The sequence below is a fragment of the Siniperca chuatsi genome, linkage group LG9, assembly GCF_020085105.1.
Source record: "Siniperca chuatsi isolate FFG_IHB_CAS linkage group LG9, ASM2008510v1, whole genome shotgun sequence".
NCBI classification, from domain to species: Eukaryota; Metazoa; Chordata; class Actinopteri; order Centrarchiformes; family Sinipercidae; genus Siniperca; species Siniperca chuatsi.
In genome coordinates, this window is record NC_058050.1 from 5,639,062 (window position 1) to 5,651,576 (window position 12,515).

The 12,515-nt window shown below is 41.2% G+C and overlaps 1 protein-coding gene across 1 annotated transcript; it reads right to left on the minus strand.

The window, feature by feature from the left end:
* Positions 1 to 1,745: 1,745 nt before the first annotated feature.
* si:dkey-82o10.4 (uncharacterized protein LOC797793 homolog) lies at positions 1,746 to 6,891 on the minus strand. Its single transcript, XM_044207111.1, has 5 exons — positions 6,319 to 6,891; positions 5,773 to 5,844; positions 5,291 to 5,417; positions 4,513 to 4,657; positions 1,746 to 2,480 (listed from the first exon to the last, which is right to left on the minus strand). The coding sequence occupies exons 1-5, from the start codon at positions 6,718 to 6,720 to the stop codon at positions 2,396 to 2,398; spliced, it is 831 nt and encodes a 276-aa protein (XP_044063046.1). The 5' UTR covers positions 6,721 to 6,891; the 3' UTR covers positions 1,746 to 2,395.
* Between the last annotated feature and the right edge of the window lie 5,624 nt (positions 6,892 to 12,515).

The following is a 12,515-nucleotide window of genomic DNA, read 5'->3' on the forward strand; positions in this document are numbered from 1 at the left end:
TGGTACACCTAAGCTGCTGTGAAACAGTGTTAAATCTTTAGTTGATTGCTTTGGACTTAACAATAACAGCCAGTGTGACTGTTTCCATGCTGGTGAAAGACCCGAGTAAATACTGAGAGGTATGTTCTCCGCACCTTATCATTTGTTCTGTCAGAGTATTAGATTTGATTTCCAAGCATATTTATCTTATAATTCTATTAATCAACCTTAAAATGGGAGTCCAACGGAGATAGCATAATTAATTTATGGCTTCTTGGAGCGGAGACATATGTAGACATACAAACAGACACACAGACTCTCAAAGAGGTACAAGGAATTGTTTGTCTGTTTCGCTAACAAGATTAATGAAACAGGTTGGCACGCAGCCTCGACTGATCCACATGTCAGAACATTACAAAACAGTAACATAACTAATAAAAAAACCATTAGCTTTTTGTATATTCACCACTTGTTTTTGTTTTCTTGTTAATTTCCATTAAACCAAGTGATGCACACGCGTGGTAAATTGTTTAATGTGCTCTCACCATATCCATGAGCATATTGACATGTGCTAAGCTAACCGCACTCATTTAATCTCATTATGACTCTGCGAGATGCTCCACTGGAACCAAAAAACCCCCACGCAAACTTCTACAGACCACATATTACTATGCAGGAAAATTAGAATAATCCTCAGCGTATTTCATTATGCATGAATTAGCGGCCGCTAATGACAGAATCCTCTCTGTTTGTCAGATATGTTGTCAACATTAGTAATATTGCAGCAAGCTTTAACAGAATGGGATGACACGCAGCATTCACGAGCCTGTCAGACGTGATGTTTTTGACAAGTGACATGTTTCTGGCAGTGACCGTGGACTCAGACACAGGCTGCGTTTGAGTTAGTTAAACGGGTGGGGAATTTTCTGGTAGAATTTGTCACTCTTGCTTGCAGCCATGCAATACAACTATTTTCACTTGGTATAAGACTCGATCCATAAAATACTTGCTTGACAACCATGTACCAGAACATACGCACCCTCCTGCTTACTATGGAAAATGGATTATCTTGTAGCCTGCTTGTTATCACAAGTACCACAACACTAATATATTTGGTCCCTTATATGTTTCATGAATCACATGCAGAGAATTCAGTTATGGAACCTTTAACATCAATGCAGGGTCAGCTGTTACATTAGCCTGTTGAGGTCGAGGTCAGAAACTGTTGGGTGAAATGTTGCAAAGTTAGAGAATGTACGCAAATTATTAGGGGAGAGCAGGGGAGGGTCTTATTTTCTTCTCACCCTGAATTTATTGCTTATTTCATCCTAACTAATATGGTTGATATTACTTCAATAGTTACATCAAAAAGACAACTTTAATTTGTGCCACAATTCCTAAAGGTGCATTTTGACGTATGCAGAGGACAACAGCTCTGTCTTCGAGCACAATCAAACACATTGTACTATTATATTATTTTGACATGTTGGAAGGGTGTTTTCTAGTTTTTTCTAGGTCAAGGTAGGGTTTGAAGAATACATTCATAACGCTGGAAAGGGCCTTGCTTTTTTACAAAGTAAAACATAAGGTTCAGCTGATGTTAAGCCTTACCACCCCCATCATTTTTGTACAGTCCCTTAGTTTATCAGTGCAATGTCAGGGAGGTATACTGTTGTTGTAGTGTAGTATTAGTATTCATAATAAGTATTCATTGTGAGTGGGGGTAGGGCAGATTTCCTGTGTGAATTAAAGGGTCATGGGTACAGTTTGGTGCTATAATCACGCAATTTATTGATACAAGATATTGGGTTTAACAAACTCAAAGGAGTTGAGTGTCAAAATTCATTATTGACCTTGGAAATAGTGGTTTGACAAAAAAAATAAAAAATACTCACCATGACAACTGAGCAAACTCCATTTGCGAGGAAGACTGACATGTGGTTGAAAAAGCTAGTACATGGACCTACCTGGAGTGAAGTTTTTTGGAAACACCTAAACAGATATTTTTAGCAAGAGACAGTTTAAAAGTCTTCCTCCAGTGACTTCATCACTCTATTCATATATTGTAAGCTAAAAGGAGGAGTTGTACAGTACGAGTGTTAGTTTTTAACTGTGTAAAATCACTGGGTGGGGGGTATAAAGGCATCTGACGGTCAGAGGACGACTTCAAGTAGGAGGGTGGGTTCATTTATAAAGTTCTGAGGTCTTCAGTTGCTGCACAGCTTCAGTGCTATGGCTCTGGGTCCCGTTTCATGTGATCCTAATAGACAGTCGATCTATTCAACAATCAATCTGCTGCTCGCTTTGCCCGTGGTCCAGTTTAAAGTTGTCTTTGACGCATAAGTAAATTCAGCCAATCACTACTCCCCTGTTGTGTCCTGATGACTGACAAATGGCCTTGCAGTGTCGAGTCAAATCACTCAGCCAGTTTCCAGTGCCAGTGCCAAACAGTCTTGACCGTCCAGTCAGGAGAGGCTCCCCTCGTTAGCTCTCGGTGGAATCTGGAAGGAAAGGACAGACGTGTTTAACAGGAGCTACGATAGTTTACTCTCATTTTAAACACGAGCAGCTCCCCAGACTGATCTAAATCATGCATATCCTGTGTCTCTATTGAAAATTCAGTAGAGCTGCAGAAGAGCATCCTAAATTTGTCTTAGTAGTATAAGTGTATTGTAAGTCCTGGAGGAAAAGGCGAATTGAGTAACACTCAACTCAAACTAAGTTCTGCTTCTTGTCTCAACTTGAAAACAATGAGGTGAGGATTTTGAAAATGGCTTCCTTATCCTGCCAAACTGTCTGTTTGCTAGCCTTTAGGATAACAGTTGAAGTGTAACAGGCTTTCTCAGAGGGGATTCTAAGACCTGAAACAATTGGAAAGAGAATCTGGCTAACTAGATAGGTGGGCATTAGGTAGAATAGCCACACCATGTGGTCCAGCAGCTAACCGGATTACTGATTGGAAATGGAAAGAGGCTTTGACTGTTACATGCACTGGGATGGAAATTATTTCCCCTTTCTGTTACAGCGGCAAATCATTTCAGTGGTTCTTTAGACCCAAATTAGAACAATTGAAGTGATTCAGTAACCGAATTTTACGTAATGAAAACTAGATTCCTTACTTTTTGACAAGCAGTCAAAGGTCCTTTTCAGACATGGAATACATAACATTACTGGCTTCATCGAGCTGTTAAAGTGATGAAATGGGTGACCGTTCATTTTCCTCACGGTTTCATTCAGACATGACATTTCAGTAAAGAGCCACAATAATGCTTGCACGATATTTGGCACCTGGTACACGAGACACGAGCAGTGACACTGCTGAGAACAGCGGTGAGTTAAATAGATATCAAGGACTAAGAGTGTTTTTTTGTTCTCTCACAGAGAGCCTATGTGAGACAGTAAGCAAGCATGGAAAGACAAGACATTATGATGGGGCTTTTGTTTGCTCACATGCTGTATGTGAAGCATTTTGCAGGATACTCATAATTTCATCCATCCAGTTGGCATGAATGAAAATTGACAATATAAAGAGGGAGACAGCTGGTCTGATTATTACTGTGCTGTACGAGATTTTTTTATTTGGACCCCAGTTGCACCACAAGAGGGAAAATCCTTTTTGGACTGGTGTGACAACCTAACCTTTTGCTGCTGGACAGCTGGAGGCTTTACGTTAATCTGACGGCATTCAACAGTGTAAAACTGCTTTCACACGTTAAAGTGACTTGGGTGTTTATTCAAACGTCAGACCAACATGTTAAATTGTCATCACATTTACGTAACGAGGTGCATGTCTGAAAGGGGGCCAATAAGTCACTACTTGAGCTTCACCGTGCGCTGACTGGCGTCGTGTCTGCTAGTGAAATTAACGATCAGATATTTGGAAAGTGTACCACTGTGCCTCACTGTGAACTTACAGAAGTAGTACAGTGAATACAGTTAGAGGATTATCTCTTGCTCGGCTTTTATTTACTGTTCTTTTGCAATCAGTAATTCTATTAATATTTCTTACTTTAAAGTTTATTATTGGCAGTCCTCCTATGAAATAAATGTCACTTTCACCATTTCCCCAAGTGAGGCATTACATAAGTAGATGAACTCTCATCCACCCACACATGACATTTCTCCAAAATGATCCATTCCACATATAATGGAAAAACACTGAACTCGCCACCATCAGCTGTGGCTGTGTTACCCACCCAACAAAAATAGACATGCCATATGTTGGTGAGACTGCAGGTACTTTGAGCGTTTGCCAACATATAATTATCTCTAAGTAAATATTTGTACCTTTTTTTTTTTTAATTGTGATTCAGCATGCTCTATATGGAGAAATAAACCAAACAGAGATTTTGGCACATAACATCTGAGCAAATTACTGATCAAAAATTAGCTTTAAGCAAAAAGAGTCAGCACACACTGCACGAAATAGATTTGAACATGTCAAAGCTGAATGGTGGAAGATTTGATTGTAATCCATACTTTTGGACACATGGCATGTTGGCAATGTGTGCAAATGACAAGCTGTGTGCTTACTCATAGACTGCTGTCACTATTTTCTTCTGTGGGCCGCCATCTTCACCAGAGGCCACTTTGAAGATCTTTGTGCCCTCGGGGTCATCAGGGCCTTCAAGTGTTGACAGGAACCAAAACCTCATGACGATGAAGCAGAACTTTCTACCTGCAAGGAAAAAGCCAGAAACCAGAGACCATCCAGCAGACGAGTTAGCAGTAGAGATAGTAATAAAAGCTTCTAAAAGGGACATTAAGTCTTTAAAGCAGCATACTTCACAATCACACCTGAGAGCTGGCAGTTATAGCTACAGTCCTCTACAGGTGACCCTCCTCTGTTGCTGAGGAAATGTATAGTGTTTCTTAGCTTGTGATCAAAGAGCGCTGTTACATTCGTGAGTGTGACCTCAAGATCTGAATGGGTGCAGGGAGGGTCACATCAGCACAGTGTAAAACGAAATGGATAATACTGTTGAAAATGAAAACGAATGATAAACAAAAAGAACTTGAGAATGAGGTTTTTGCTCTGAAACTGAGGTTATGAGTCCATGACGTCTTCAATGGGAAAAGAGCATGGACAGTTTTATGACCTTTGACTTATAGCATCTATTTCAAGAATTACACTCTAACTCGGCAGTAGAGCAGGTCGACTGGTTTGCTCAGATTGTGAAAGACCTCAACTGACCAGAAAGGGGCCCTGATGGCGTCCATACTGCAACTCAAGTGTCCTGAAATCACTTTTGTCATTCAGCGTTCTCAATCTGTACATGCAGTGTATGAAGACTTATCGCACAAAACTCACCGTATTGATCAACGACGACAGACACGTCTTCCGGCAGCATAAATATAATATCATCCATTGTGACGGCTAGCTGCTGTCTCTGAGCGTCGGTGAGAGACCTGCACCTCTTCTCAACATAATCAATCATCTGAAACGACAAAAGAGATCATCAAAACAACAACAACAGCCAAAAAAGCGACGGGGATAATGAATCCTCATCCCCACAAATGGACTACTTTTGACTCTTGTGATGAATTTGGACCTACGTTTTTGGAGGATTTATTACATTGTTGGACTGCCAGACAGTTTTGAAGGAGGGGAGACACTTTGGAAAGTGACCACAATGCCCAAAAAGGACATACATGTAGGTATTCATAGTACTAGCAGGCTGTGAAAGCTTTATAAAGTGCTCGTATCCCACAGGTGAAACACTCGGTGTAAAACATTTACTTTTCATTTTAGTATACAGCATGTCTCCAGTTTGTGTGTGCATGATTTGTTACCTCATTGGACACTATCCCCACTAGCTTGTGGTATCTGCCACTGGACATCATTTTGGACACATGGACCAAAGCCTGGGATGGATGAGGAACAACAAGGTTATTTATTCTCCTGCATCATGGTGGGTGTTAGTGCCTCGTGTCATTCCCCCTATTCCTATCAACACAGATGTGTTCGTGGGCTCTGCACGTTAGCTGTGATGCCTCTCGTTCAAACCAGGCTGGGAACATTTGTCTTTGTCTTAAGCCGGTGAAATATTTGGCAAAAAAATCAAATGCATAATGCTAGAACTCCCAGTGTCCATTTAGTAGACTGTTCTGGAGCTTTCAATCATATCACTTCATCTTTATCAGCAGATGGAGTTTGAAGTTTGAATTTCCCGAGCACTTTAAGGACTTGAACTGAAAAAAATGGAAATTTGAACATCTGCAAAGCCAGTACAACTAGGAAAACTCCATCTGCTGATGAAGATCGTGTCACATATACATGTTTTACTGATGCAGCAGCAGCAGAAGGCCTGTTTCTAACTGACTTCTGTCAGTTGTTACCTGCTTTACTCCTCTGTCAAACTCTGCAGAGTTGACGTCTAACTCAAAGTACAGATCGATGAGATACATGATGACTTTACACCGGATCCATGTGATCGGGTCCGGGATGCCGACCACGGAGATACTGGGCTGACCGCCGGATCTCCCCGGCGGCTCCCCGGCTCCGGGCTGTGAGCTGAACAGTCTGTATTTCTGACCGGCGAACAGGAACCTCCTCCGGCCCTGCGCTCCGGGCTCCCCGGTGAAACGACGCCCAGGACTCACACACACCCCCACCCACTGCCAGTGCACGGCCGGTTGCTTGCTGCAGGTCGGGTACCTTTTCCAGGCACAGAGCCCAGGTGAGCACGCTGCGAGGCCGCCGAGCTCCCGGCATGCAGCGAGGCTGGTGATCCGCTGCATCAGAGCGAGGAGGACGCAGCGTTACAGGCAGCGTCTGAACCACGGACCGGGGCTGAAACAGCCACCATTGTCACAGTTGCCTTTGGTAACCTTATGCAACTCACCCCATGCTGTACCCATAATCCTTATCGTGTTCACGACGTACACACACATGACTGCTGCCTTCAGGTGCTGTTGGAAATGCAGGAACAATCAAATGGAGAGCTTTATTTGGCTCTTTTTAACTCATTTGTCATTGGTTTTTATCTTCCACTTCTCAAGATGGAAGTAGTGTTTTTGTCTGCTGCTGCTTTTTTATTATTAAGTGCTATATTTAATTTTAACATTTGCATTATTTTTTTCTGAAAATATTATATATTGCCTTAATATCTCTGACTATCAAATTGCTGCTGCTCACAATTGCTTCAACTTTTTTAGTTGAAGTTGGAAACAATGGGAAATTGGGAGATGGGCGGAAGTGGAAGTATGGAGGTCAAATATTAAATTGTATATTTGGCATTTGACATTATATACAAGTACAAGCAGATTATGTACAGTATGTGGGGGTTGTCAGCTCTGACAGGATGATTTTCCAATGACAGCAGCCTAATGATCTGACCCAACATGTTATTTACAACCTTTTTATTATTGTTAAAGTCTGTGTTTTAAGTAGTGATAAGCTGGTTTTCAGTTGCTTTTATTTGCTAATCAGAAATGTGTGTTTAGCAAAGCCATGTAAAATACTTTCTAGAACATGTAACTGCATATTAATCCTCTATTTTATGTGTTCACACACTTTTGCATTTAAATCACTTACGTGCTTCATTTACTGTCTCCCACTCATTCTGCTGCTGCAAACAGTAGTGTCTAAAATGAAATCAAACAAAAGCTGTCAAAGGACAATATTTCTAGGCTACTGATGAAGTGTTTTCTCTCTTTATGATGGAGTAAGCCGAAACTTACAAGGAGCACTTAAAGGCAGCAAAGTGGCTTTACTGACAGAGTCCAGTAGAGGGAGATACATATCCATATATCTGCCTCGTGGCGTGTGTTATAAAGTATGAGACAACTAGAAAGCAAACTTTAAGTGTGTCTTTGCGTGCATGTATCATTAAGACAATAAAAGAGATCGACTAAAATGCCAGTAAAACTGTCTGCACACACACACACACACACACACACACACACACACACACACACACAGAGAACCAGTTGTTCCAACGGGCTAGCAGTTTCCGCCCAAGCTTTGTTTTCTGCGCAGGTGCCCAAAATGATTGTGCGAAAATGTGAAATTTGATCAGCAGACCAAAACATCATTAAGTCCCCGCTGTTCTCGGTGATTACAGGTCAGCGCCGTTTTCCCGTCGCTCTCTCCCGCCTCTGCGCGCGCTCGCACGCACGCACGCACGCGGCAGACACCTGCGCGCGGCCCCGCCCACCTGAAGTTCTCCCAACTAATTTTATTTATCAATAATTAGCAGCGCAGCACTTGGTTATTTGAAATTGCGCTCAGACACGGAAACCTTTCCGGGATGTATCATAGTAATTATGTGTGTCAGTTGAGAATGCTTTTTACATCTGCGAGTCGAATGGAGCAGAATATTAACGACTCCACATTGGATGGGATTAATTGGTGGAGAATCTGCAGATAAACACATAAGCGAAGAAGAGTCCAGGCTGCTGTTTATTGCACGATAATCAAGACATTTAACCAGGATGGAGTGAGGGGGAGGAAGAGGGGAAGTAATGAAAGGAGTGAAGGTAGGAGGGCGGACAACAAAAATGAAGAAAAAGAAAAGAGAGATAGCAAAAGAAACAGCAAGGGGTTAATGCTTTTACATGTGAAAACTTACAAATGTAGCCCACAAGAGATGCTTGGACACATTTATGTCTCATCTGCCATTCAGAAAGAAAAGAAGCAAGCAAGAGAGACAGTCTTTTAGTTTTGTTGCCCTTTGTGCCTCACAATAATCAAGTTTTAATCTGAAATCATACTTAAATATATACCACAAACACCAGTTAAACTGCCTTTAAAAACAGTTCAAAACCAGCCTGCCAGGTCAATTACTAGGGCTGTAGCTAAAGGGCACTGAGGTCATGTCCTCCTTACTGTTTCTGTGAATTTGGACATTTTAACAACCTGAGGAGGAGTTCACATTCCACAATTGCACTTAGCGGACTTTTTATGACTGATTCTGATATTCCTTTGTGTTAATATCTTTAAATTTGACTGTATTTAGGCAAAACAATAATAATTAAAATAATATTAAGGGATTTAGTGTTTTTACCCCAAAATTATATTCCTGGCAGCGTGGAAAATTCTTTGAAGTAGCATTTAGACCATTACCGAGAGATAAACTGAACAGAAAATATAACTGAACGCTTAATTGAAAGAAATGACGTTGAAAAAAACGTATAATTTACAGATTTTTGGGAGGTATCACTGGGGGTGAATTGGATTCATGCCCCAAGTATTTCAAAAATCCTGCCTGCAGGCTGTGAAGGTTTACCTGCAGCAGCCACTGTGGGACACTCCCGCTGAGAGTGTCTTATACCTAAATGTGATTCAGTGGCATGGAGATGGCGTGTGAGCTGTTACGCTGCAGCCTGTCTTTATTGAGCTCTTTCCTCTGTCGTGCCACTGAAAGGCACTGTTGTCCACAGCTGAACTCCTGGGTAACATCCACTGACAGGGATTAATATGTCGTGTTGAACAAACCTCCAGAGTGTTTGAGGAAGGTCACTGGTGGAGCATGTGTTAAATATGGAGCCTGGTTTATCAATAATGATGAGACAAATTCATTAATAAGATATGGTGCTCTGGAATATCTCATTTTATATATTCTTACTTATTCTTACTTCTACTTATTTTATTTGAGTGTCTGAAGTGTCTGAGTGAGAAATGTATGCACTATATACTGTAGTGCCCCAAAAGAATGAAAATGTTCATGTACACTACTTATGTACTTATGTACACTACTTTCTGCTAACAATCCCACAATGCATTTATAGATGTGAAAATTACAGTTGCGTGACACTACACCTGTCAATGACATCTGAAATCCCAATTTACTGCCCACTATAAACTAAACTATTAAATGTGTCTATTATATAGGGAGTGATTTTTGGATGCAGCCTATGTTTATTTTCTCATATTTTCCTCTAATCTTTGTTTTGTCATGTCAGTTATTGTCTAGGTTCTCTCTAAAAACTTAATCAGAAAAGAAAAAACAACCCAAAGACACGTGCAACCTTCATCAAGGGGCCACAGGCAGACAGTCATTTCTTTGTTTTAAGGGTCAGAAGCCACAAAAGGTTGGAAAGCATTGTGGTAAAATACCTAATATTAAAGTCATTCATGTATTTTATGTCTTATTCCACAACTTGTTTGTTCTGATTCCAACTTTTCACAGTGAAGCGATAATGGATTCTAAAGAGCAGATTTTAGTTTTTCTTCATTATCAGATTTATAAAATAACTTGGTCAACTTTCCGCTGGAAAGGCTGGCATGTTAAATTTAAAAAAAAAAAAAAAAATTGTTGTTTTTGTAAATTTGAATTTAATCTGGGCTACAGGTATTGGCTTTTGTGTCTGCTGGCAGGGAGCCACACACAATAGCAGGCACAGGTGTTGACCAGAAAAAAAAAAGAGGAGCAAAAAGGGAAAGGCAGAAAGTGATTTGAATTATCATTGTAGAATTCATTTGGCATCTCTGCGATGGAAAGAGCTTTAAATAGAGCCACAAAGTTTTATGTAAAATTGATGCATGGACATTTCCCAAATTTATGTTTCTCCATTTCTTTTTTTTTTCTTTGCTCAAGGTTTTACTAACTCTCGATTTCAAAATGTGCAGCTTGTTGATCAAGAGTACAGATATCTTTGACTTGAGCGTGGGGTAATGAGAGAAATTAGCACAAATGCTCTAAGTAATAGTTCCTGATTTTTTTCACTCACAAATTATTTTTCAACTTGTTTTTGTATCTATGAATAAATTAAAAAATCTGCTGAAATTTATTATTCATCTGAGATGTGATTAATATGCAAAATTATGCAAATTAAGATGCAATTAGGCTCCAATTCTCTAGTGGAATTTTCCATTATAATTTAATACAAAGTAACAGAGTAATTGGTGTCACGTGTAATTACGGTTATTCAAGTGCACTTTCAGGCATGCAAATGATTCGCTATATGTTGGTTATCCTATGCAAATGTACCATGTGGTGTTTTAACAAGTTAAGGAAAACACAATGGATGCGTGGCTACCCAGTGGGGTTGGAATAAGGTAAAGACACCAGGGTGTGTTTTTTTTTAAATGAGAGGAGTTGGAAAACTTTCAGCACAGATTATCACCAGTGAAGACTTCCAGTTCCTTTTTTTCGTTTTGAATTTTCGATGAATTGTGGAGAGGCACAGACTTTCATCCATCACCAATCAATTAATGAGAGAAAACAGTTTTGGATGTGACGTGGGACTTTCAAGGAAAGGAGGTGGTTTCCAACATGAAACTGTTGCTTCAGTTGACACAATTCACAAGAAGTATCACACCCCACCACCTCCACCCCTCCTCGATTCAGTCAGAGCTTTTTGTGTCTTCATTACAACTGGGCCCTGTTTGATCAACGACACTGCAAATGTCACAAGCAATCACAAAACATAATGCGCGAGGGACAATTACGCTGCAGCGCCGTGTGACAAACTTTGCAGTCGGCAGCCGGGCGGAGAGAAGAAAAGCGATTATGTAATTGATATCTATTTAGATAGAATGAAAGTCCTGAGAACGCTCGGAGGGAAAAAATGTCTCGCAGAGCAGTTCTTTCTTGGGAGGCAAATTGATTTTAAATTGTTACATGGCTGGTTACATGTCCTGACATCTTGCTTTGCTCGCTCTCGCTCTCTCCGACACACACACACACACACACACACACACACACACACTCTCTGGCATTAAGAAAACACACAGATACACTCACTTGTACACATACACTGATGCAGACACACACCCTCTGCTATCTGTCTTGTTCATGATCAACGCTCTGAACAAAGACATCCTCCCTCCCTCCTTGTGCCCCCCCACCCCTTTTCTCTCTCTCTCCCTCTCTCCCTCTCTCTCTCTCTCTCTCTCTCTCTCTTTCGCTCTCCGCCTCCACTCTCTCAAAGAACATAATCCCTCAACAAAATGGAAACACAAAGGAAACTTGAGCTCAATCCTATAAACACGCGGACACAGCAGACAATGCCTCCTCCCACCCGTTTCCCCCTATCCCTGTCCCCCTGCCTCCCCAACAGCCATAAATGCCCTGTGGCACAGATCAGGCTTTATCAGCCCTCCCTCCTCCTCCTCCTACATCCATCCATCCTTCCTTCTCTCCCCGATTAGTACCCCACCACCATCACCTCTACCCCGCCCATCCCGCTCCTGCCGCCAGCGTCTCCCATACCTCCACATGGACCGTTGTCATGCAGCAGGAGGGTTGAAGGCCGTTTGATGATTTGGCTCCTGTTCTTTTCAGTTCTTACATGTCTTTGATTCCAGAGGTGTGGTGATCTGCTACAGCTGCTGTGGTTAATATATATAGAGGTGACGCACAGGAAGGTGTTTGTCAGAAAGTTCGAGTAAAGCAGCAGTTGGACAACTTGCATGTTTATCCCGCAATTTCAAGTCAGTGTTTGAGTCTTAATTTTGCAAGATGCTCACTTTGCTTTTTCTTTGGTGTTAAAGCGCTCATTGATGCGGCATTCACCTGTCAGTCAAATCACTGTGTCCAACACTCACATCTTTTTCTTTAGATTTAGTTTTTTGTTGATGACGTTCAAGT

Bases quoted from the DNA above. Each gene is read 5' to 3' on its own strand.
- si:dkey-82o10.4 (XM_044207111.1), bottom strand. From the start codon at position 6,720: ATGCAGCGGATCACCAGCCTCGCTGCATGCCGGGAGCTCGGCGGCCTC. The intron at 4,658-5,290 runs GTGAGTTTTGTG...TTTTCCTTGCAG, and splicing joins TGTCGTCGTTGATCAATACG to GTAGAAAGTTCTGCTTCATC. The intron at 2,481-4,512 runs GTAAGCACACAG...CTTTCCTTCCAG, and splicing joins ATAGTGACAGCAGTCTATGA to ATTCCACCGAGAGCTAACGA.